The sequence below is a fragment of the Trichosurus vulpecula genome, chromosome 6, assembly GCF_011100635.1.
Source record: "Trichosurus vulpecula isolate mTriVul1 chromosome 6, mTriVul1.pri, whole genome shotgun sequence".
Lineage (NCBI taxonomy): Eukaryota > Metazoa > Chordata > Mammalia > Diprotodontia > Phalangeridae > Trichosurus > Trichosurus vulpecula.
In genome coordinates this window covers 51223081-51247592 of record NC_050578.1, presented here as the reverse complement: position 1 = coordinate 51247592, position 24512 = coordinate 51223081, and the positions used below count along the sequence as shown (strand labels likewise).

The following is a 24512-nucleotide window of genomic DNA, read 5'->3' as shown; positions in this document are numbered from 1 at the left end:
ACACAAGTCCCCAGTATCCTCTCCAATACTGTGCTGCTTCTGTCATGAAAACTTTCTTGGGAAAGGTTCTGACAAATTCATTTGAATGACAGCATATGTGATTAATGAGGCTGAATGTGTTACCATTCCCAAGAGTATTCACATTTTAACAGAAGGTAAAAAGGTGGAGACCACCTATGTCAATCAATCAAGGAAGCATCCACCGTGCTCTTAATAGGAGTTAGGCACTGGGAATTCAAAGAAAAAAGCAAGAACAAAAGAATAAGGTGTAGTCTGGCTATTAGTACTACCTTGGTGGGCAAAAACAAATTGAAATGCTGATGCAGCCTCAGAGGTGACCAATTTATGTACTTCTGGGGTTACTGAGGCAGCTGGGACAGAGCAGAAAGAGTCTGGAGACCCGAGTTCTAGTCCTAGCAGATGTACACTATCTGGGTGACCCTGGACAAGCCACTTAAGCTGGTATCGCAGGAAAATAGATCTAGAGCTGCAAGAGAACTTAGCCTAACAGATCCCCCAAGTCATACCTTCATGGAAGCCTCTTCCTGTGGTCTCCTCACCACCGAACCCTCCTCTCCAAACATCTTCCTTCCCCCTGATGCCAACTTGTTACAGCTTTCCCTAAATGACATTACATTAGGGCAGACTTATTTTACACCGTTAACTTTCCTTAGAAACTGATCCTTCCATTCCTTCACCATTTCTGTAACTCTTCTCACTTTAATTTTGCTGTCTGGGACAGTGATCATTAACTGAATTGACTGGATGCTGGGGAAAAGAAAAGAAAACTTTGATTGCAAGCATCTCTCTGAAACTTCTGTCTGTGCTAGCCTTCCCTTCTACCCCGAGTTCTTGATTTCATCCCATGCATCCTCTACTCTAGGGGTAAAGGGACATAGTGACTGGAGGCCATCCTCAGAGTTAGGACGACCTTGATTCTAGCTCATGTGCCAGCTGTGTGGCCCTGGAAAAGTCACCTCACCTTTCAGCGTACCCATGCAACCCTCTAAAAATGGCAACTGTAGAATCAGTGCAAATCTCTATTTGTAGATGAGTAAAATTATTCTTTCTAAAACCCGCTGGGCCATTAGACTTCACTTAAAGACAACCAGCGAAAGGGAATTCCCACTATATCCCACACTTTGTGACACTCTAACTGGTGATATGTTTCTCTTCATAGCAAGCCTGAATTTGCCCCTCTGAAAGATGGGTGATGCACTGCAGAGACACAAGAGATTGGATGATCAGGAAGAAACAAGGTTAAAGTGCGCGTGCGCGCGCGCGCGTGTGTGTGTATGTGTGTGCGCGCACGCATCTCTATCTATCTATCTATCTATCTATCTATCTATCTATCTATCTATCTGTCTATCTTTTTAGGACAAACGACCTGGTCTTGAGAAGCATTCTATTCTACTTCCCAATGAAAATGGCAAAATTTTATCAAACTGAGGTTTGCAGGATCATCACAAGAGATAAGCCGCCTCATTACCTATTCACAAATCCCTCTGCTCCCACCAGATTCCAAAGAGCACGGGGCATGGTCAGTGCCACCACACGGCCTGCAAGTCCATGTGCTACCAAGGCTTATCTTCTGGGAAACATGGCAGGCCTGTTCTTCCTGAGTGCTGTGTGACCTGAAGGCCCTGCCTCCCTCTTCTTACCCCCTTTCCCCACCAGAACATCTAACGGGCACTCTTAAGACAAAATGGAAGCATGCTCCTTATCTCAATATTCTTGAATGAGCAGAATGTATAAAGATCTACTTCAGGACTTTTGTGAAAATGTACCTGACAGCATTTGTATCCTGACATTTTTTGGGGGGTTACTTTGCTAACTAACTATTAGAAATCACTGAATCCTAGAAACGAGAGAGAGAGAGACAAACAGACAGACAGACACACACTCCTAATATAGACTGTTCTACCCTTCTGATTGTCAAAAGGGGCCTTCTGGAATTTCCAAAACTTTTCTCATCCTAGTCACACATGCCTTCAACAGAAAAGGAAGCCATGTAAGGGAAAGTAGCACTCCTCTCCTTTAAGCCCTCACTCAAGATTAAAGGATACTCTTCGGTGTTTCGGATATCAACCACCAGCAGCTTGGGTTTACTGGATTTTGTTTTCTTGGTGGGCGTTTTAAAATGGCCTGTGCCGGTCAGCTCACACAGGTCGATCAGATCCTCTGCTGAAATCCGTGGCGACACCTCTGACTTCAGGTCATTCAGCTGGATAGATTCTCTGGACTGGAAAACATACAGAAGCAAAATAAAATTAGCTCTGGGGGAAAAAAAAAAGGAAAGAGAAGCTGAAAAATCAGGTTGAGATCTACAGCTTGTTTTGTTTCATGAGAATTGGCATATGAAATAAGTGGTACTGAGGGAGAGGCTAATGTTCTTCCTCCAGATTTCAACTATTTGACACCAAATGGGTATTTAAAGATGTTAAATCTGTCAGAGTCACCACCATTAAGTGGGTGCCTATGTCTATGTTTAGTTTGTGGGTGGACATTGCCAAAAGGGAGGGTACGAGTAAAGGTAATCAGTTACTAATATTTACAAAGCACTTTAAAGGGTGCAGGGTTTACACAAACACATTACGATCATTACAACAACCCTATGAAGAAAGTTATCCCTTTTTTCCAGTGAAGAAACTGAGGATCAGAGAGATCATGTGACTTGCCCATTGCTAAAGTCAGAGTCTCAATTTGAGCCTAGGTCTTTCCTCATTCCCATTTTAGTAATCTCCTCTATGACACACTTGTAGAAAAGAAAAAGGCTGATTTATTAGACGTTGGGGATACCACCCACAATCTAGCTGCGTAATTTTAGTACAAAAGAGGGTGTTAATACCATCTTTGTTTTGACTTAAGCCAGTAAGAGTTGTTATATAATCGTTCAATCAAGCCTCCTTACCTATTATGCCAAAGTTCAGTCGTAGCTATTTGAAATCTAGTATATTGGCTTAATCAGATAAAAAGACAGGCCTTAACTTTTCAAAGTATTAGAATGCTAGAGAAACATACTGGCCCATCCTATTGCAGCAATGTTCTGGGGGACACTGGGTATGCAATCCAAATATGAGAAGTTGCGTACATCCTACATGCTCTTCTCTTTCTTTCACTCTGTTTTTCCTCCGGCGAATCCTCTTAATGCCCCTTTTTCCATTCCCTTATATTCCATCTCTGCTTATAGCAGAGGCCCAATAAGGCACCCTTAGCATCATCATTAGCTCTCAAAATGATAGAATTTTTAGAATTGAAAAGGATCTCAGCTGTCACCCAAGCACAGCCCACAAAGGAAAGGAGTCAGTACTAACTCCTTATCTCCTTCCCTGCCAAAAGCTGCCCCTCCCCTCCGTTCATGGGCCCTTCACTATCCCGGTTATCCTGGCTGACCAGTCCTTCGCCTCTCTTACTGCACGCAATCAGTCTGTTGCTAACTGTGTCTATTCACCTCTGCAACATTTCTCACGTTCTCCTCCCTTCCTTCCCACTGCCGTAGTCCCGGTTCAGGTCTTCATTTTGTTTCCATAGAAACTATCATTAGCCTCCTAATGGTCGCTCTTGTTATCACTCTATCCCTTTGCCAATCCATCCTTCACATTTGTGCCTCAGTAAATCTTCCACATTTCACGCTGTTCTACTAAAAATCCTTTACTTGCTCCCCAATGTCTAGTCTGACTCTTCATGACCCATCTGGGATTTCTTGGCAAAGATACTGGAGCAGTTTGCCATTTCCTTCTCTAGTTCATCTTACAGATGAGGAAACTGAGGCAAACACACAGCTAATAAGTATCTGAAGCCAGATATGAACTCATGAAGGGGAGTTTTTCTGATTCCAAGCCCACTGCTCTATCCCCTGCAAGACATAGATTCCCATATTGTATTATATTAATTATATCATGTGACATGATATATATCATATTATATTAATTATATTACATCACCATATTTCAGCTTCAAAAACACAAATTCCTTATCCTAGTATTCAGGGCTCTCTCCTATCTGGTATCAGTCTACCTTTCTAAGCTTCTTTCTTTTTGGGGGGGCTGGAGGGAGGAGGCAATCAAGGTTAAGTGACTTACCCAGGGTCACACAGCTAGAAAGTGTCTGAGGCCAGATTTGAACTCAGGTCCTCCTTACTCCAGGGCTAGTGCTCTACTCACTGTGCCATCTACCTGCCCCTTCTAAGCTTATTTCACATGCCTCCATCTCATACATTCTATGGAAACTGGATTTATAATCCCTATCCTTGTCTTGCCTTCTGTTTCTTTCTCACGGTGTGCCTTGCTCCCCCTCCCCCTCATGCCTACAGTGGACTTTCCCTAGCCCTTCTCCATCTCTCTATCTGACAAAATCCCCCCCTTTTAAGATCTACCTCCAGGTGGTCCTCCCATTGTGCAGCCTTCCTAAGTCCTTCCTGCTTCCTACAACACGTACCTAAGAGTGCTCTTTCCTTTGTACCTACAGCATTCTCCCTTGTTTCCCAGTCATTTGTCCATGTTTTTCCTCTGCAATTAGATTGTAAGCTCCTGTGGGGAGGGAAGAAAGCTTCCTCTTCCCTATTTATCTCCACCAGCAATGTCCAGCATTAAACTTTGTACAAAATAGGTACTTAATTTGTGTGTATTGAATTTAATTAGCCTATTAACCTTTAGACCAAATAGCCTGGAAGAAAAAATTAGTAATTTAATATAGGATATGATTTGTACACTATGGAGATTAGGGCTCTAGTGTTGGAATTATTCCTCCTAAATGGTCTTATACATTAATGCACTTGAAGCAAAGCGTTAATTCAGTTTTCTTATATGTTTGTTCACTCATTCAGTCATCAATTCATTCATCACATATTTATGTAGTGTCTGCTCTGTGGATAGTACCATACTAAGTACAACAGGGGATACACCTCCAGCTAAGACACTGTCCTTGAGCCCAAGGAATACTTGTAGAGCTGGCCTCGCCTCATTAACTTGTCAATTGAAATGAGAGTTATAGAGTGATGGAATAAGCATTTGGAGTCTAAGAAAGAACTCGGGATAAAATCCTGGGATTGCTTCCTTGATACCTGTGTCATCTGAGGGGAGCCTCAGTTTCCCTATCTGTAAACTAGAGGAGGAGTTCTTAAGCTTTCATTTGACTCTATTTTTACTCTCTACACCATAGATTCTTAACCTGTGTGTGTGTGTGTGTGTGTATGTGCTGTAGACTCCTCTGGCAGTCTGGTGAAGCCTATGGACTTGTCAGAATTATGTTTTTAAGTAGTTAAGGAAATGCTAAATTTCAATTAGAGTTCAGTGAAGTGAAAGATGTAATTTTTTTCCTAACTTCCCAGACCTCAGGTTAAGAATTATTGGTCTAGATGAACTCTACAGCCCCTTCCCATGCTGTTATTATACTCTCCATCCTACACAGCCCTTTTCGATGACTCATTCTGTCTACTTCCAAGCTTCGGCACAAGTAAGAGACAGAAGGATGTCTTGGTCTTTCTAATCCTCCCTTTGGGCAGTTATTTGGGGCTGTGGATAGAGTACTAGTTCTGGGTTCAGAAATCTTTGTGAGTTCAAATCTGGCTTCAGACACTTACTGGCTGTGTGACCCTGGGTAAGTTACTTCACTCAGTTTGCCACAGTTTCCTCATTTGTAAAATGAGCTGGAGAGATGGCAAACTATTCCAGTATCTTGGTCAAGAAAACCCAAATGGCATCACGAAGAGTCAGATCCGACTGAACAACAAATCCTCCCTTTGTGTGAATAAAGGCTAGGTGTATCAAGTGAAACAATTTCTAATAAATAGGTAAAAAAAATTAAGTAGATAATTTAAAGATAAAAAAGCAAAATAATGTAGTGTTTCACTTGACGCTCTAGTTACCAGTGACTGAAAAACTCTCCTGAAGCAGGGGAAATCACCCACAAGAAAATTAAAGATGAAACTTGATAGAATCTAGAGTATTTAGAATGTATAACATGTCTGTGATTTAAGATTATCTGTTCCTCGTTTTTTTATTTTCACATGCACAGGCATATACTCATACAATTTACATGCATTATACACCTAAAGTTTTGCTCAATTAGTAGACTATTCTCTGAGATTTCTTAGCCTATGCCTTTATCCACTCCTTTGAAAGCGGGTGGTGGTGGTGGGTTGGGAGTGAAAAAAAGGATATGCTCTTTTCCTAAGGCAATATCAGTAAAGTATTGGAAGTTCCTAATTGCTGCAGCAGGCACCAACCACCCTCTTCCCTAGGTGAAAGAATCCGTTAATGAATCAGTAGTAGCATTGCTATTGAAGTGCAGGCCTGGGAATCAGGGCCAAAGGTCCTCCATCTATTTGTGACACAGAAAGAAGAGGGAAGAGGAGAACAGAGACTGAGACACACTGTGGGTTGGGAAGAAGTGAAGTCTGACCCTAACCGTAGCCATAAACCTACAGAAACCTAACCTTAATCCACTGAAATACTGACTTCCATTGAATCCCCAGGACAGACTGAATTTTCCTACAAATGTTCATTAATACTAAATGCTAGCTGGAAAGGGCCATTGACACTGAAACAGGTGCCACTTGACATATGGGTTTATAATTTGGTCACAAAATTCTGTTCCTACCCACCACTCTAAAAGTAGCAGAAATATTAAATTATAATGCTTACTCCTTTAGTTTCCTACCATTCTTTAAAAAGTAAATAACCTTTCCCCCCATATTATTTTAAAAGGTAATTACTTATTAGGCATGCAGTGGGAATTCAACTCTGAGTTGCTAATCAACATGAAGTATGGAAGCAAATTCTGAAAAGAGCGAAGAACACCAAACTGCAGTCTCCATTTGTCCTATCATTTCCATTTATACCTTTTGTTTTTCTTCTAATTTGCAGGAAGGAAGCATCCCTTCAGCTCTACTACAGGCTCGAAAATAAACTGCCAACATGTGCCAGAAAGAAATTAAGCAGATTATTCTATGAGAACGTACTCCATGGCCTTAAAAATAACCCTTTTAAGCACGGTTTACTTTTTTTTGAGTCTGAGCATTGCTGTGCCATTAAAATATACTTCAGGTGATATGGGGAAATTGTGCCAGAACTCCATATATATATATACACATACATATATATATGTGTGTATATATATATATATATACACACATATATATGTACATATATACATATATATACACACACACTAATTAAAGGAAATAGTTCTTGTCATTGCAATAAACTATATAGAACAATTAAAAGCTATGTAATAAGAAATATGGCCAGATTTAAACGAATCAGGGATTTAAAGAGTCAATAAATAAATATGGTCAGAAAAATATTGGATGTGAAAATAAGGTCTTTTAGTTTGTGTAAATACCTAAGAGTTAGAGAGTATTACATAAGTATTATGGATCTCAAAACCAACAGAAAAACCATTAGAAGACATCAGACTAAATCAAAAGAAAAGGTTTTTCTTTTATTCCTTGGACTATTTAGCAGGGTGAAAGATTCTTTGCAACTGCCAAACTGAAAAATAAAACAAAACAACGACCCCCACACAAAACAAACAAACAAACAAGAACAAAACCAAATTTTTCTTCACATTTTGAGATCTTCTTGATAGGGAGCTGACAAAGGCACCTAGTTGTGATAAAAAAAAGTGTAAATAGAAAATGTTTTTTAGAACCATTTAATCAGTTTTCAAGCATTTCCTGACCAGGTGCCAATGACCCTTGTTAACTGCTTCCCTCTGGTTTCTCCAATTCCATTGCAGAGGGCTACTTTAGAAATTGAAGTCAGGTGTGGATGTATTCCATGCAAATTGCTTACTAAGCATCCTTAAAAAAATATTATTTGAGCTGCAGTGTGATGCCCGGTTCTCATCTTCTGAGTTTCCTTGACTACACCCTAAATTCCTGGCTGTTAAAACACTTGTTCTTCTCACCCCATTAACTTTTAAATGGAAATGGTGCTTGCTAAGCCTTATGGCTTTATGGCTCTTAATAATAATTTAAAAAAAAAAACCCTGGCATTGGGAGTTTTAATTTTTTTAATATTAGGAATTAAGGCTACTTAAGTATTCTGAAATTAAAAGCTGAGCTGCAAAAAGATGAAAGTGCTTTGGCATTAGAAGAGGCCCCCCAATCAGAAGTTCCATCTAGTTTTCCATTAAGCTATAATCTCTCCCCAGCATTTTGCTCTGGCTTTCAGAGGCAGTTGCAAGTTTATGAAAACAAAATGGAGTCATTTTGATTTCCCCATACCTGCTTTTAGTAGTTGGTTTCTTGACCCTTTCAGTGTGCTGGAGAGCCTGGTCCAGGGAGTAGGTAGAGAGGAAAAGGAGGATTTGGCTAAAAGTGTCTCTCTGATTTTTAATAACTTAGTTCGATTTAATAAAGACACCTTAGAGGCGATTAAAATCAAATCCAACGGAAGAGAGGAGTTTCTTGGGCACAGGATTATTGCCCTGTAAGAAGTGAGCGTCTATTGACAAATTCAGAAGTTTTGAAAGTTTTTATTAGAGTCAAACTTTAATACAATGCATGCCTTTTCCTTTGGGAATGGTGAAGTAGATTTGGGGCAAATTATCTTACTTTGCTTTATTAAGAAAATGCTTATGTAAGTTAAAACTATAGAATCTTGCCTTCTTTTTATTAGATAGTTGGAGAAAACTCTCTTACTTCCCACTGCATAAATTCTATTTAGAAGAATAACAACAAAACACACTTATTACTACTTCTACACTATGTTACATCTTTTCCCTGTGGTTTGACTGGAGTTTCAAATGAATGGATTCTTTTGTACATAGGCCAATGCTCATGGTGATCTTAGTACAACTCTGGAAATGCATCTTAATGAGTGGCTTCCGTCTGTAGTTCTAATACAAAGCATGGTTCAGGGCCCATACAGATAGGAGCTAGTTTGGCTCGGGATTCCCATCATTCCACTTCTTTCACTGTCATTCTCTAATACGAACTTGGTCTGGGTTACTGATAAATGTGATCCTAGAATTAAAGTGGGTGCATTGGAATGAATCTCTAGATACATTAAGGTATCTAACTAAAAGTCAAGCTTAATATAAAAAGTAGTCTTTTGTTGGGGAGAATGGCTCTGACATAGTTCCCAAGAATATCAAGGAAAGTTTTAGCAAGATCATATTGGCACATTTTTTTTTTCACCAGGAAACTAAAATCACCACAACTGAGAAGTGTGAACACAAGGTTGGTAATGAGAGTATAGAGGTGCAATTTCTAACTCTTTTTCGCTTTGTTTGGTGAACTTGGGTCAATTCAAATCAACAAGCATTTACTAAGCACCTACTATCTGCTAAGCACTGTAATGAGTTCTGGGGATTAAAAAAAAAAAGGCCATCTACCCTCCTGTCCCTAATGGTCTCTTCTCTCTAAGAGCAGCATAATAATGTATTCTAATACGGGATGCAATATGCAAATAATTATGTACAAACAGGATAAATCCAGGATAAACTGGGGACTAGTTTCAGAGGGAAGGCTCTAACATTAAGGAGGACTGGGAAAGGTTTCTTGTAGAAGGTAGGATTTTAGCTGAGACTTGAAGGAAGCCAGGAGATAAAGGTGAGGGAAAGAGGTCCAGGCATGAGGGACAGCTGGTGAAAATGCAGGTTTTGGAAGAAAAAAGTGTCTCGTTTGGTGAGGAGGCCAATATGTCAGGATTATTGAGTATGTGGAAGAGAGTAACTCATAAGAAGACTGCAAAGTAGGAAGAGACTGGTTATAAAGGGCTTCGAAGGCCAAGCAGGAAATTTTATATTTGATCCTGGAGGTAAAGGGAGCCATTGGAATTTACTGAGGGGCTAGAGTGGGCTGGGGCTTGCAAAACAGGTCTTCTGAAGAGGCAAAGTAGATGTCCTCAATGAGTCCATGCCTTGGAGCTCAAGCACCTTCCAAAACAGCCCTTCTCAATTTCACTCTATTGAACAGAATTTTCGACATAATTTTACCAAGTCTGGTTATCAGTTTTACTAGCTCATAAGAGAAAGGCAGCAGAAAACAAGGAAGCCTAACATTAGTGACTTTTTTTTCCCACCAGAGTTGTCCTGGGCTCTTCTCTCTCCTGCCTTTTCCCCCTTTTGACGTCCAATCAGTTGTCCAATGTTTGTGAATCTACCTTCACAATGTCTCTTGCATTTAGTCTGTCTCTACTTATAAATCTCTCTTGGTTCAGACCTTCACTGCCATTTTGTTCAGATTTCTGAAAGAGCCTCCTAATTGGTCTTTCTGCCCCAATCTGACTTCCACAAAAGCTGCCAAAGCCGTTTTCCTAAATCACATGTCTGATGACACGACCCTCCCCAACCCCACAATCTAACCAAACTTTGTTGTTGAGTTGTTTCAGTTGTGTCTGGCTTTTTGTGACCTCATTTGGGGTTTTCTTGGCAGAGATTCTGGAGCGGTTTGCCATTTCCTTCCCCAGCTCATTTTACAGATGAGGAACTAGGGCAACCAAGGTTAAGTGACTTGCCCAGGGTCACCCAGCTAGTAAGTGTCTGAGGCCTGATTTGATTTGATTGGGTCCTCTTGCCTCCAGGGCCTGTGCTCTATCCACTTTACCACCTAGTAGCCCAAAAAACTTTAGCGGCTCACTATTACCTGTAGGTATCCCAAAATTATTAAAAACTTAAAACTGCACTATGACTTTTGGGACACCCTATATAAACTCTTCTATTTGGTATCTAAAGCTGTCTACTATTTATTCTTACATTCACTCAGTGCTAGGGGGGCAGGGATCTATTGTCCAATCTATGAGCTCCACAGTGAATTGGATTTAAGGCTGGGTTTCTCTTTTGGCCGGGAACCCTGAGGGTCTTCCCCTCCCCGTTTGTTTTTCTTTTGAGTTTTGATTAAAGGGGCCATTCCTTGACTCCTGAAAGAGCCCTATTCACTGAATGGGCATTACCTCACTCAAAGTGAGAACCTGAAAAGACCTTAGCCTAAAAGGGCCAGGGTCTCCCAATGCATCCTGGGCCATCTCCAGTCCTCCCAGTGAATATCTGGCCACTGGACCCAGATGGCTCTGGAGGAGTAAGTGAGGCCGGTGACCTTGCATAGTCCTCCCTCACTCAGATCAAAGTCCACTGCAAGTCATGTCATCGTCTCTCTGATGTCACGGTCCTCCTTGAGAACCAAGGACAAACACAAAGTTCTCTACAACCTGGCCCTTCCCTGTCTTTCCATTCTTCTCACACATTACTCTAAGCATCCTAAAAAGCAGTCACACTGACCTTTTTGCTGTTTCTCACCCATGAAGCTCCAGTCCCATCTCAATGCCTTGGTACTGGCTGTCTCTTGTAACTAGGAGCCTCTCTGTCCTCATCTTCACTTAGTTTCCCTGGATTCCTTCAAGACTAAGTTCTAGTCCCCCTGTCTGCAAGACTTTCAAGGGCCTACCAATGGCTAGTATCTTTCCCTCTCAAGTAATTGTGTATCTACTTTTTTTTTGGGGGGGGGAAGGTAAGGCAATTGGGGTTAAGTGACTTGCCTAAGGTCACACAGCTAGTGTTAAGTATCTGAGGACAGATTTGAACTGCTGACTCCAGGGCTGGTGCTTTTTTCACTGTGCCCCAGTATCTACTTTTAAATATATCTATCCTGTAAATACCTAAACAGGTCCTGGTAGTTTCCTTCATTAGAATGGAAACTTTCTGAGGGCAGGGCTGTTTTCATGTTGTCCTCCAGGGCTTAGCACAGTGCTGGACATATAGTAAGTGCTTAGTGTAAGTGCTTCTTGATCAACTGAAAAACTCTTCATAAAAGACTACATAAGGATCTACTATAGTATCTCAAAATTCCTAGAGTCATAGAGTTCTTCCTAAGGTCTGACCTAAATCTTTCCCAATGCAGTTGAAAACTGTGCTCTCTTTTCCTGTCTTCCATGTTATGACACATTTAAAACAGGATTGTCTAGTTCAAATAAATAGGGGATACAAAAGCTCTTTATTTTCCCATTAATTTCAGAAATATTTTTTTTTTAATTTAATAATTTCAGAAATATTATCTTTGTATGGGAGTCAGTGTGGTTCATTGGAAAGGGTACTTGAACTTAGTCACAGGGCTTAAGTTTGAATTCTGATTCTGCTATTAACAACCATAATACAGTGCCTGGCACATAGTAGGTGCTTACTAAATGTTAGTTGACCGAGTATAGATAGGACCTTGGGCAAATCACAACCTCAATGGGTCTCAGTTTCCTCATCTCTAACAGGAGGGGGTTGGACAAGAGGACTCCAAGTTGACTCCAAAAGTCCCTCCAAACCACTAAGAAATCTCAGATTCTCTGATTTGCAGTACCTAAACATTCTATTGTGAGTCATTCTGTTTGGCTGATTATAGTGCTGTCAGTCAAAATAACTTTTTTGTTTTTAAAGGGGAGGGGGATTAGAGGTTAGGCTTACTAAAAAGATGAATGCTGTAACTCAACGATGCTTTCTTAGTCATAGCCCTCAAGTCCACAGAGACAACCTTCACTTACAGACATGGCAGAGGACTACACTATTGTTACGTCTCAGGCAGGAGGTAAATATTTTTTTTAAAAAGTTGTTTCTCTATCATAAGTCAGCTGTTTTTAAATACAGATAATTACAGAGCTCTGGATCATTCAAAGGTAAAAAAAAACAAAACAAAAATCAAACCAGTTCTTCTATAGAACATTCTTGGCTGTTCAATTCTAAAAAAAAAACACACACAGCACTAAAAACAATAACTAATAGGTGTGTCTTAATCAGCAAAATGCAAGACCTGGGATTTGGCATGGAAAAACCTGTAGAGTAACATTAGATAAAGTGAAACAGGAAGATCCAAATGACTCTTACGGGGAGTTAACAAAACAGAAAAGAGCCAGTGAAAGACCATGTAAAAGAGACTAGGGCAAGCTTTTATGGAGTCAAGGACAGCCTGTAGAATGTGGTGCAACCTGCACCCCCAAATTCTCCCTCTCTGGGTCGGCTCACTGCTACCTTGCTCTCACACTGGCTGCTATGGGGTCCAGAGGCAAAGGCCACTGCTACGTGGCTGTGGCTGCAACTCAACTGTCTCAGGGTCCCAGTAGGTGCACGTGCCCCTCTAAGACAGCTGGAAACACTTACAAAACTTATTAAGGAAATGAGTGAGTGGAAGAACTCATGAGCTCAGGGAAACTCACAATTCTGGACTGCCAATCTTGATGCCCTGGTTCCCTTCAAGCACAACTGGCAGCATGAATTCATCTTTCCCCTAGCTGTTTCCCTTCTAGTCCTTACCATTCTCCTGCTGGGCAAAGCCCCGCCTTTGCTATTCTTGAACTGATGAAGTAATGACAAGCTCTTTTAACTCGCAGCCACCCTTAACAGGACACAGCACCAAGTGTTAGCTTAGTGATGAGTAGTTCCCTCAAGCCTGGGAACCCAAAAGATCCTCAAGCAGGCTCTCTGGGAGTTGCAGGCAAGCCCAGCTAGGTCTTCACTCAACAGAATTCTGCATTGTCTCTCAGAGGCAGTTAGGTGGCACACTGGATAGAGCACCAGGGCCCCAGTCAGGAAGACCTAAGTTCAAATCTAGTCTCAAACACTCCTAGTTGTGTGACCCTGGGCAAGTCACTTAACCCTGTTTGCCTTAGTTCCTCATCTATAAAATGAGCCAGAAAAGGAAATGGTAAACCATTCTTTGCCAAGAAACAAATCTTTGCCAAGGAAACCTCCAAATGGGGTCATGAAGAGTTGGACATGGCTGAAACGATTGAACAACATCAGAACTGTCTCTCTGACAGTCAAATTTCCTCTCACAGCAAAATAGATGCAAAACCTTTTTTTCCCCCTGTTTCTCTTTCTCAAACCAAAGAGGGCAATAGAAAGCAACTAGATCCTCCTGAGAGGCTTCCATTTTCTCAAGTTATAGATGGCAATGAAAGGCAAGGGGCTCAAACAACTTGATTCAGCTCTCTTTTAGTGAACTTCCTTTTATTTAATTAAAGAGGAAAACAAAGACCCCCTTCCTGTGAGCCGGCTTTCACTAAAGAAGCTGAAACCTTTCTGTCAGCTCACTCTCCTGACAATTGCTTTGAGGATTTAAAAAAAAAAAAAACTTTTACACTCTCAATTCCTCAAATCAGAGTCTTCTGGTGGTTGGTAATTCATCTTTACCTTATAAGGTACCACTCAAAAGGCACGAACCCCCAAATTCTTAATTTCCCATAGTCTCCCAAGAAATTGTTTTATTTACTGATATTTATTAATATTTATATACTGATATTTATGGATAAGTTAGGACTTTTAAAACCCTAAAAAGTCATCTGCAACTGGGCTGACGGACAATGATGTCTCCTCTACTCATCATTACTTCAGTCACTTATTTGTTTTCAAACACTGATCCTAATAGTACATTCATCTGAAGGGCAGTTTTCTCTTCAGTCTTGTTAATAGTCTTTACCTTTCCTACTCATTTTATCTGAGATAAGTTGAATTCTTCCCAAGTTGATTTCATCCTTTCTTGTTACATGAGAGTTCTTTTTCCGCTCTTTTCAGCAACCAAACTATTCACCTACATAAGGAGAAAGACCTTCCACAAGCATGAAAAAGAGCAGCATAATAGGAGATAAGATAAACATTTAAATAGAAACTATTCATTTTAGTGGTTAAATGAAATGCTTCATTTGGAAAACTCCCCTCTGCTTTTTCTCTTTAACCTACATCTAAATTGATTAGTGTTTCTCCTTTTTTTTCATAAAATACACAAAAAAATGCAATGAGAAGTGCTTGTTGGCTAAACTTTGGAGAATACTTAAGGTAGCCCTAAATTTTGCCAACAAAAATGTAAGTGACAATGTTATCATACCTGAGCCACAATTTAAAGTCTCATACTATTAAACCTGCATTCTGAGATCATCACCTCTATGTAACATATAATTAGATGGTGAAAAGACCTTTTTAAAGAAGGAATTACTTCATAATTCATCATACTAGAGACATAGAGGATAGTGAGCTGTCCTCATACTCAGGAAAACCTGGCTTCAAGTCCCACTTCTGACACATGTTGGCTGTGTGACACTTACAAGTCATTTAACATCTGTTTTCTAGGCACCTGTCCAAGACTGTAGGTTGTAGAGAAGGCGACAACTTCCACTGATGGAAGATGTCTCCTTAGGAAAGTCTAGTCCTTATCCCTATTTCTAGTAGGACTCTATAGTTTGAATTTTTTTCTATGAAGGTTGGAGAATGTATTTGGGATGGCAATCAAAAATATCATTCTTAAGTTTTCATGGATCAATGTTATGTTTGGGTCATTGTGGACAATACTTCAGTCGGTTTTGTTAATATCATTTTGTTCTTATCTTTTTTTGATGGAGTTCAAGAAGCGTGGTCCTAAGGCTATTCACCATACTACTATTATTCTTTTATACTGAATATTCTGTGGATTATGATCATCATTATCGACTATTCATCCCGAGGTGAATTCAGTTCAGTGCCTACCATATACAGGTACTATACCAAATAATGAGAATAAAGAGATAACATTAAAAATACTCCCTGCTCTCAAGGAACTTATATCCAATTGACAGATTATAATATATTGACAGAAAATGAAATAAAAAGTAATCTGAGAGGGGAGAGTACTTTAACATCTTGGCTGAGGGGATGAGGAAAAGCTTTGTGTAAGAAGTGGAACTCAAAGGTAAAGTATTTTAGGAGGTAATAGTGAAGAGAAAGTTCATTACAGGTGTGGGGGATGGCCAGTTCTGAACCTAGAGTAAATGGCAGTAGTATAAAATATGGCTGGAAGGTAGATGGTGGTCAGATGGCAGAGAGCCTAGAATGGAAGGGTGAAGTTTTATTTTATCCTCTAAGCAATGAGGACCCTAAATAGGGCAACTAGGTGGTGCAGTGGACAGAGCACTGGGCCTGGAGTCAGGAACACTTATCTTTCTGAGTTCAAAGAAGGCCTCCGACACTTACTAGCTGTGTGACCCTGGGCAAGTTACTTAACCAAGTTTGCCTCAGTTGTCTTATTTGTAAAATGAGATGGAGAAGGAAATGGCAAACCACTCCAGTATCTCTGCCAAGAAAACCCCAAATGGGGTCATGAAAGGTCAGACATGACTGAAATGACTCAACAACAAAAAAATGAGGACCCACTGAAGATTTTCGAGCAGCGTAGTGATATGATCAGACTTGTGTTTTAGGAAGAATATTTTGGTAGAACAGTGACCAATCAGAAGCTTTTAAGAGTGAGAAGTGATAAGGGTCTGGCTTAGGAGTAGTAGGTATGTGACTGGGGAGAAGACCTTGAATATAAGAGATAAGACTGGAGATTTGTCAAGACTTGGCAAATGTTTGGTTATAGGGGATGAGGAAGAACGAATAGCTGAGGATGATGCTGAGATTTTGAACATGGATAACAGGGAGCATGGTACTCGAGAGAAATGTGTCTGTGAGGATTCTTTCTATTCTTTGGTATTTACAGCTAATTCCACTTAACAGCAAACAATCTCTAATGTGATCAGGGTGTACGAAGGAAAGGAATGTTCAAACTCTCTGTTGTCAACATGGAGATTGTTTAAATCTTATAAAAGGGCAAAGATGATCTTCTGTCCCCCAGGCATTTATTTTAATACACCAGAAAACATCCTACAAATACTTAAGAGAATATTATGGCACAGGAGCATTACAATTACTACCTTGTGCAGATGCAAATATTTCAAGTTTCTCTGTAAACCCGTCATGGGATCCTGATTTTAGGGAGGTCGGGGAGGCTAAGTGTCTAGAACTTAGACAACCAGCCCTAAAGCTAGAGTAATTCCTGAACTACACTTTGAGGAACTGCTTGGACAATTGTCACTAACTTTTAGCTGGAGGCAAAGCACCTATGACAAGAGAATGGTGACTGATAAATTCAGCCATTCCCTTTCAACAAAGTCAAATTGGTTAGTGTGTACTAACCACACATTCCTGTTGAAACTACAGGAATTTAGGGGACAAAGGAATTTTCCTTTCTTGAATTTTATCAGATTTCAATTTTTATGCTAACCCCAATCCAGATGAAAAAAATTTATTTTGATTATAACAACATTTTAATTACGACAACAAATATTGGATTATGACAAGTTCTAGCAGATTTTTATTCACACAAGAAGAATGTCTGACATTGACATTGTCTGTATAAAAAACATAATAATTTTAACTATAGTCTAATGATACATGATATAATAAAACAGGTAAATCACTATCATATTCATTTGAGATTTCATACTACTATTTTAAAGTTCTTGTCCTTTAAAAATACATTGTATATTTAATACTTTACCAATGCTTAATATTGGTTTTACACAGCTAAAAGTTCCAAGGCAAGAAAGGGAAAGTTTGATAAATGAGTTCCAGACAATAATTCTTTTGGTTAATTTAATCTTTAAAATGTTCCAGTGACTAATGTCAAGCTGAAATCCAATACCTGCTACACTTCACTATTATGCATCCTGTTATGAAATGAGCAGAGGTTTGCAAGAGTATTCCTTGGCATCTCTGGCCATAGTTTGATATGAAGTTATCTGAACAGTTTTGAAGTGTTTTTGGTATATCAATATGGAATTAATCTCCTTTAACAGTCCTACAGAATGAAACAAATGGCAGAGCTATAGGCTTTGTGGTTAAATCCTACAATCTTACTTAACTGAAATTGCAATAATATTGTAAATAATAATAATAATAATAATATGATAATATCACACAGTGTAGAGGCATACTAGAGAGGCAGCTGACTTCAAAGCCAGGAAGAATGATCCACTTTTGTAACATACTCTCCGTATAACACTGGCCAAATAATTTAACCTCGATGATCTATTACCTTCCCAAGAAGGAAGTTTCCTTTCCCAGGATGATTTCACAAGTATGGTCCCTATCCTTATCCCATCTAATTAAGAATTCAATAACAAGCAACTAACTGGTATAAAGAACTAAGAAGTTACCAAACACTCCAAAAGGAAAAATTATAGTGACTCATTCTTATGAGTAGTAACTATAATTTTCCTTTCAACTAATCAGGACCATTCAGAATTCTTTGATGGCTTAAAATCTTTCTGATTTTTAAGATGCTTTCCTTTTTACTATAGCAAAGAGAGAATGGCCAAGACTGACTTTTTTGTATTAGTCCTCCCAAAGCTTATTTACCTTGTTTTCTTCTTACTCCCCTGCCAAGTCATAAGGTTACTCATACTATAAATTCTTGGCATATTCTAACATGTTAAAGATACCATACATATTTATGTGTAATATTTGACTAAAAGTGTAGTGTACTGGGCTGACAGCCCTGGCTTTCAAAGCCTGTACTTCAAGGTAAACCCAAGCCAGATAAAGGATAAAGTAATTAACAATCAAAATCTATCTTACTCTTCTATTCAGAAATGGAGCAATTTTTTTTCAATTTTAAATCATTTTATTGCTTAGAGTGATCAGAAATCTAAAATCTATTGTGTTGGTCACATTTCCTTTTCTAAAGAAATTCTGAATTTAATAAACATCAAAAGAACATTTTATATATGAAATAGAGGAGAAAAATAGGATTATAAGTAAAACTCATGAATCTCAATGATATATGGTTTATTCTTTTTAAAATAAGTAAACACATTTGAATAAATAATAAATTTAATGAATGAATGTTATTTTCAAAGATGTTCTCCTTGTCTGTATTTCCTTCTCAGTGTCCTTTTGCTTTCTTCTGCACATTTAATGACCCTCCTCTTTTTGGGCAGAACATAATTGCTAGCTCTTCTTCCAATCAAAAAAAAATCTATCCTCCCTCCAATAAAAAAAGAAAAAGAAAAATACAATCCATGTTACCAGTTAGTTTCTGGTATTTAATCCTTAGAATCTACCAGATGCAAAGGGGTATAGTGGACAGAGCTAGCCTCAGGAGGTGAGACTTGGGGAAGAACTACCTTTGAAACATATTGATCATGTGACCCTGGGTAAGTAATTTAACCTCTGACACATGGTGTGGTAGATAAAGAGGCAGCCTTGCAGTCAAGAATACTGGAGTTCACATTTCCATCTGACATACTGGTTACACGATTACGGGCATGTCAATAAACCTCTAGATGTCCTAGGTAACTTTCAAAGACCTTAAGTTGCTGTTGATCTGTATTGGTGGAAGAAGTTTCTATTCCAGGTGTTCCCTAAACAAATGAAATCAGATCCAGAAAAAAAACAACCTCCTGCCCCCTCTCAATTACTATAGTGGATAGGGAGTGAGGAATGTTCAATCCAGTTGAACATTCAACTTTGGGAAGGTTCTGGTGCTTGGCTTCCTGATGCGGCAAGTCATCAATTCTTCATTTTCAACTTACTTGCCCTAAATATAGTATCTAGAGGTAATGAAGAGTTCAAATCTGATCTTTCAAAAGAGGTCTTTCCTGATGCCTTCCACTACAGTCCCTTCTTGTCAGGATTGTCTTTCATGTACTTTGTAAATGACTAAGTATACAAAAGACACATCTTTTACACACATAGTTGTTTGCATGTTGACTAACCCCGCTAGAATGTGAGTGTCTTGAGGGCAGGGGCCATGGTTTCTACCTTTCTTTGTATATTCAGAGCTCAGCACCAAGTCTAGAACATCCAAGTGCTTAATAAATCCTTCCTGACTGACTGGAAGAGAGCAAGGCTTGCAGTTAGGAGACTTAGGTTCAAATTCCACCTCTGATGCTTAATGATGGTTTGGCCAAGTCACCTGACCTCTCAGAGCTTCAGCTTCTTATCTGTAAAATGAGAATAGCAGAACACATCTCCCAGGGCTGTGCTGAGAATCAAATGAGATGATGGATGCAAACTGCATGAGAAGCAGCAAAGTTAACAAAAATGACAATGATTATAACTAGTGTTCATATTGTCCTTTAAGGTTGGCAAAGCATTTACAAATATTATCTCATTTGATGCTTACAACAACCCCTGGGAGGTCAGTGCGATTGTTAACCTCATTTTGTATATAAGGAAACTGAGGCAGATAGAGGTTAAGTGACTTGCCCAGGGTTAAACAGCTGGTAAGTGTCTGAAGCAGGATTTGAATTCAAGTCTGGTTGAAATTCTGTCCTGGATGACACTGTGTGACTTCTTGGGTTTCCTTATCTGTAAAACAAAGGGCTTGGACTAGTTGGCTTCTAAGTTCCCTTTCACATTTAGACTTATGATCCTATGTTCTTATGCTCTGCAAATCTTAAAGTGCTATATACATATGAGTTATTATTCATTTCCAAATCCCAAACTGTTATAGAGAGATGCAAAATGGCATACAGTATAATGATCAGATGTTAAGGAAAAGAAAATATGGAGGTCACCGGAGCCAGGAAAGTATCAATAAACATTCATAACTAATTCAAAATCTCTTGCCTCGGAAATAAAGAATTCCAATCATGTTTTGTTGAGTTTGCCATCTCAAACTATCTAATAAGTAATTTTTCTCCTAGTATATCATTTCCAGTCTTCCCAAAATAGTCTTCTGGAGTGCTGAATTAAATTACACCACAATTCTGGAACTGCAGGAAAGCTAATTTGTATTCAGTGATAAAAATCTTGCCAATTCTAGGCTTGAGGTACTTTGTTTTAAACAATAATATTCAGAGAAGTAAAATGTGTATCAGGGTTTTAATACACAGGGGGAACAAAGGGCAGACCCTCTTTCTGTGTTAATCTTTGACATCCTTTTATTCTTTCTCGATTGACCACTGCACTTTTTAGAGTGGATGTTCCAAATCTCTTCTACTCAAGTCACTTGAAAGCACTAACTCCCCTGTTCTCCCAGCTCTATGGAGAAAATAGGTGGTACCTGATCTAAGGCTCCTTTTTCTCCCTTCACCTCAAAACCCTTGTACATAATTCCATACTTTCTTTTTCTTAATGCCAGTTCTCAGGACGACCTGGCTCTTCTATCTGCCAAAGCTAACCTCTCTGATTAGGCCTTTGATCTCCTCCTATCTTCTACAGGAGGCTATCTCTTAGAACATTCCTTTCCAGGATTCATTTAGCCAATGATCAATCAATAAAATCAACAAGCATTTGTTAAATGTCTCCTAAGTGCCATATACTGTGCTAGGGTACTGAGGATACAAAAAATGAAAAAATTCCACCCAAGCAGCTTGTTTACTCTTCCCTGAATATAGTATTCCATCTCTCTCCTCTGAGCCTCTGCAAAGGCTGGTCCATGGATGCTTGTAAGGCACTCCTTCCTCACCTGTGCTGCCTCCTTCAAGGCTTATGGGCCACCTCCTATAAAAACCCTTTCTTGGTCCCTTTACTTTTTAGTTCTCTCCCTTCTTCCCTTTCTCTTCTCTTGTCTTCCTCTCTTATCTCTCTCTTTATCTCTCTGTCTGATTGTCTCTCTCTGTACTTACCCATCCTTATGGTAGCTATATTGCTCCAGCAGTATGTAAATTCCTTGAAGGTAGGTGTTTATTTTCCATTTTGGTGCAGTGGATAGAACACTTAACTTGGAGTATTAAAAGACCTGAGTTCAAACCTGGCCTCAGACACTTACTTGCTGTGTGGCCTTAACGTGCCTGCCTCAGTCTCCACAGCTGAAAACTGAGAATAATAATACCTCCCAGGGTTGATATGCTAAATATAAGATAACACTGCAAAGTGCTCTGCAAACCTTAAAGCACTATATAAATAATATTATTATTTCTACAAGTTCTTGGCCTAGGTGCTTAATAGGTATTTTTATAATTGTTTATTGATATGTTTACCAAATTTTTCACATTCACAAATTACCTATTTATGAATGGCACAAACATTGGCCCTAGACAGGTAGCTCTAGATGAGACCTTCAGATGAGGGGTCTGGAGGGCACTAAAGCGTGAGACCTTAAAAATCTTCCTTTCTTCTCCCCATATTCTTTTTGCCCTGATTGTTATGACGTTTCCTAGTAAGGACAGGATTTAAGAGGGGGCACAGTTTACCTCTTATTATTGACTTTTGCCTTGTATGGCCCTGGATGACTGTGGACATACCTCCCAAGTAGGTACTCCAATGTCACTGCTTGGGTCATTAATTACCTTATAAGTTGATTTAATAAAATCACCCTTCTTTGTCTTCCAGGGGAACACCACAGCAGATAGTATTGGCTAGGAACTTTAGGCTTCTTGTCTTTATATGTATCAGTCTTGCACTGATTAGTCATTTCCATGGTATGGGCCTGGAAATCCCAGCATTCCAAGGAGACAATGGGGAGATGGTCAGGAATTGCTTTTACAAAAGGGAAGAAATGAAGGGTGGGGAGCAGGGTGAGGACTGAATTGATACAAACTGGCAGTGAGGACAAGAGGAGGGGCTCCTTAACACAGGGAATGGGCAGGTCCAGGCAGCTGAGTGGGGAAACAGGTTGGGGCTTTTGCTCAAGACAGAAAAAACTAGTTGTTGGAAAAAAAAAGGTAGGAAAACTGTAAAGCTAATAGGCTGATGACAAGAACCACATGAAGTAACAATACAAATTATAAAATGATGGCAGGAGCTGAATATGAAGAAATTTGGACAGGTCTCCTTGCTGTTTCTTGTTTGGTCATAGAATTCTCAAAATCATCATCAGGACAGAATGTACTCTTCTAGTTAAATTTTAGGCTCTTACCTTTATGGAGGAAATGTGGAAAAATCTTAACTTGATGTGCTTAATGAGTAAGGAATCTTCTTAAGTGAATAAATCAGACAGTATTCTGGTGGAAGGGGCAAAGGTCTAAATTTCTTAAGAATTGGGTTCTATTACTAATGTATTGTTGGTAGATTTGTGAACTGGTACAACCATTCTGGAGAGCAATTTGGAACTACAACAAAAGGGCAATCAAACTGTGCATACTCTTTTTTTTTTTTTGAGGGGGAAGGCAGGGCAATTGGGGTTAAGTGACTTGCCCAGGGTCACACTACTAGTAAGTATGTCAAGTATCTGAGGCCGGATTTGAACTCAGGTCCTCTTGACTCCAGGGCTGGTGCTCTACTCACTGCAGCACCCAGCTGCCCTGGACGCCACCTCGCTACCCCTGTGCATACTCTTTGATGCAGCAATAACACTACTAGCTTTGTATCCCAAAGAGATTTAAAAAGGGGGGGAAAGGACCTATCTGTACAAAAACATTTATAGCAGCTCTTTTTGTGGGTGGCACAGAGTTGGAAATTGAGGGGATGCCTGGCTATTGGGGAATGGCTGAAAAAGTTTTGGTATATGAATGTAATGGAATACTATTGTGCTATAAGAAACGACAAGCAGATTTCAGAAAAAACCTGGTAGGACTTACAAGAACTGATGCGGAGTGAAATGTGCAGAATCAAGAGAACATTGTACACAATAACAGCAACACTGCATGGTGATCAACTATGGATGAATTAGCTTTTCTCATTAATACAATCATCTAAGACAATTCCAAACGACTCATGATGGAAAATGCTATCCACATTCAGAGAAAGAGCTGGAGTCTGAATGTAGATTGAAGCATATTATTTTCACATTTTTTCTTTCAGTCCGTTTCTTCTTTCACAACATGACTAATATGGAAATATGTTTCACATGATTGCACAAATATGACCTATATCAAATTGCTTACTGTCTTAGGAAAGGGGGAAGTAAGGGAGGGAGAAAATTTCAAACTCAAAAATTAAAAAAAAATGAATGCTAAAAATTGTCTTTATATGTAATTGAAAAAAATACTATTAAAAAAAGAACTGGGTTCTAATTCTTTTTGGAGTTCTACTGCTAACTTTAGCCAAATCAGTAAACATTCCTGTCCTCCATTTTCTTACATGCCAAGCAAATTATGAAAAATTATAAAATGACAAAGAGTAGGATTAGTTAAATCTGAGGTCTCTTTTCGTTCCTGGAGACTGTGAATTTTCTGGTGAATAAAGGCGTTAAAGAAGAAAACTTTTTGTTCTTTCATAGCCTCAAAGAAGGTTAGAGTTGGATGAAATCGTAGAGGCTGTTTTTAGGTCAACCCTTCCATTCCACAGAAGGCTTGCCCAAGGTCACCTGTTCAATTACATTCAATTCAATCAGTCATTATTAAGGGCTCACCAAGTACTAGGTGCTGGGGATTCAAAACATATACAAAATAGGGTCTGCCCTCAAGGAGCTTACATTCTAAGGGGTGCGATATAAGAAAAATCTATACATTGATACAGAAGAAAAAAGCATATACAAAGCAAATATAAAGTAATCTCTTGGATGGGGAGAAGTACTGGGAAAATCAGCAAAAGGATCCCTTTGTAAGTGAGGCTAAATGGAGACTTAAAGGAAGTTAGAGACTCCTAGCAAAGGAGCATCACAGTCATGAGGGAACAAAAAGGACATGACAGCTGGAGCAACAGGGAGCTGCTGAAACTTTTTGAGGATGAAAGGAAAATCAATGTGGCAGCTGTATGAAGGATAGATCGGAGAGGGAAGAGACTAGAAACAGAGGTATCAATTAGAAGACTATCTTGGGAGTTCAAGCACAGCTAATGAAGGCCTGAACTAGTGGTAGCCATCTGAATCCAGAGAAGGTGATAAGAGCCTGAAGATCTCTGGTTTT

At 39.4% G+C, this 24512-nt stretch overlaps 1 protein-coding gene across 1 annotated transcript in view; it reads right to left on the bottom strand.

Annotated features, from left to right (window-relative positions):
- TBCK (TBC1 domain containing kinase) overlaps positions 1 to 24512 on the bottom strand; it is a 267622-nt gene that overhangs the window by 35588 nt on the left and 207522 nt on the right. Inside the window, exon 24 of the mRNA XM_036764745.1 lies at positions 2067 to 2242. Within this exon, the coding sequence (XP_036620640.1) occupies positions 2067 to 2242 (176 nt within the window). The remainder of the gene's footprint in view (positions 1 to 2066; positions 2243 to 24512) is intronic.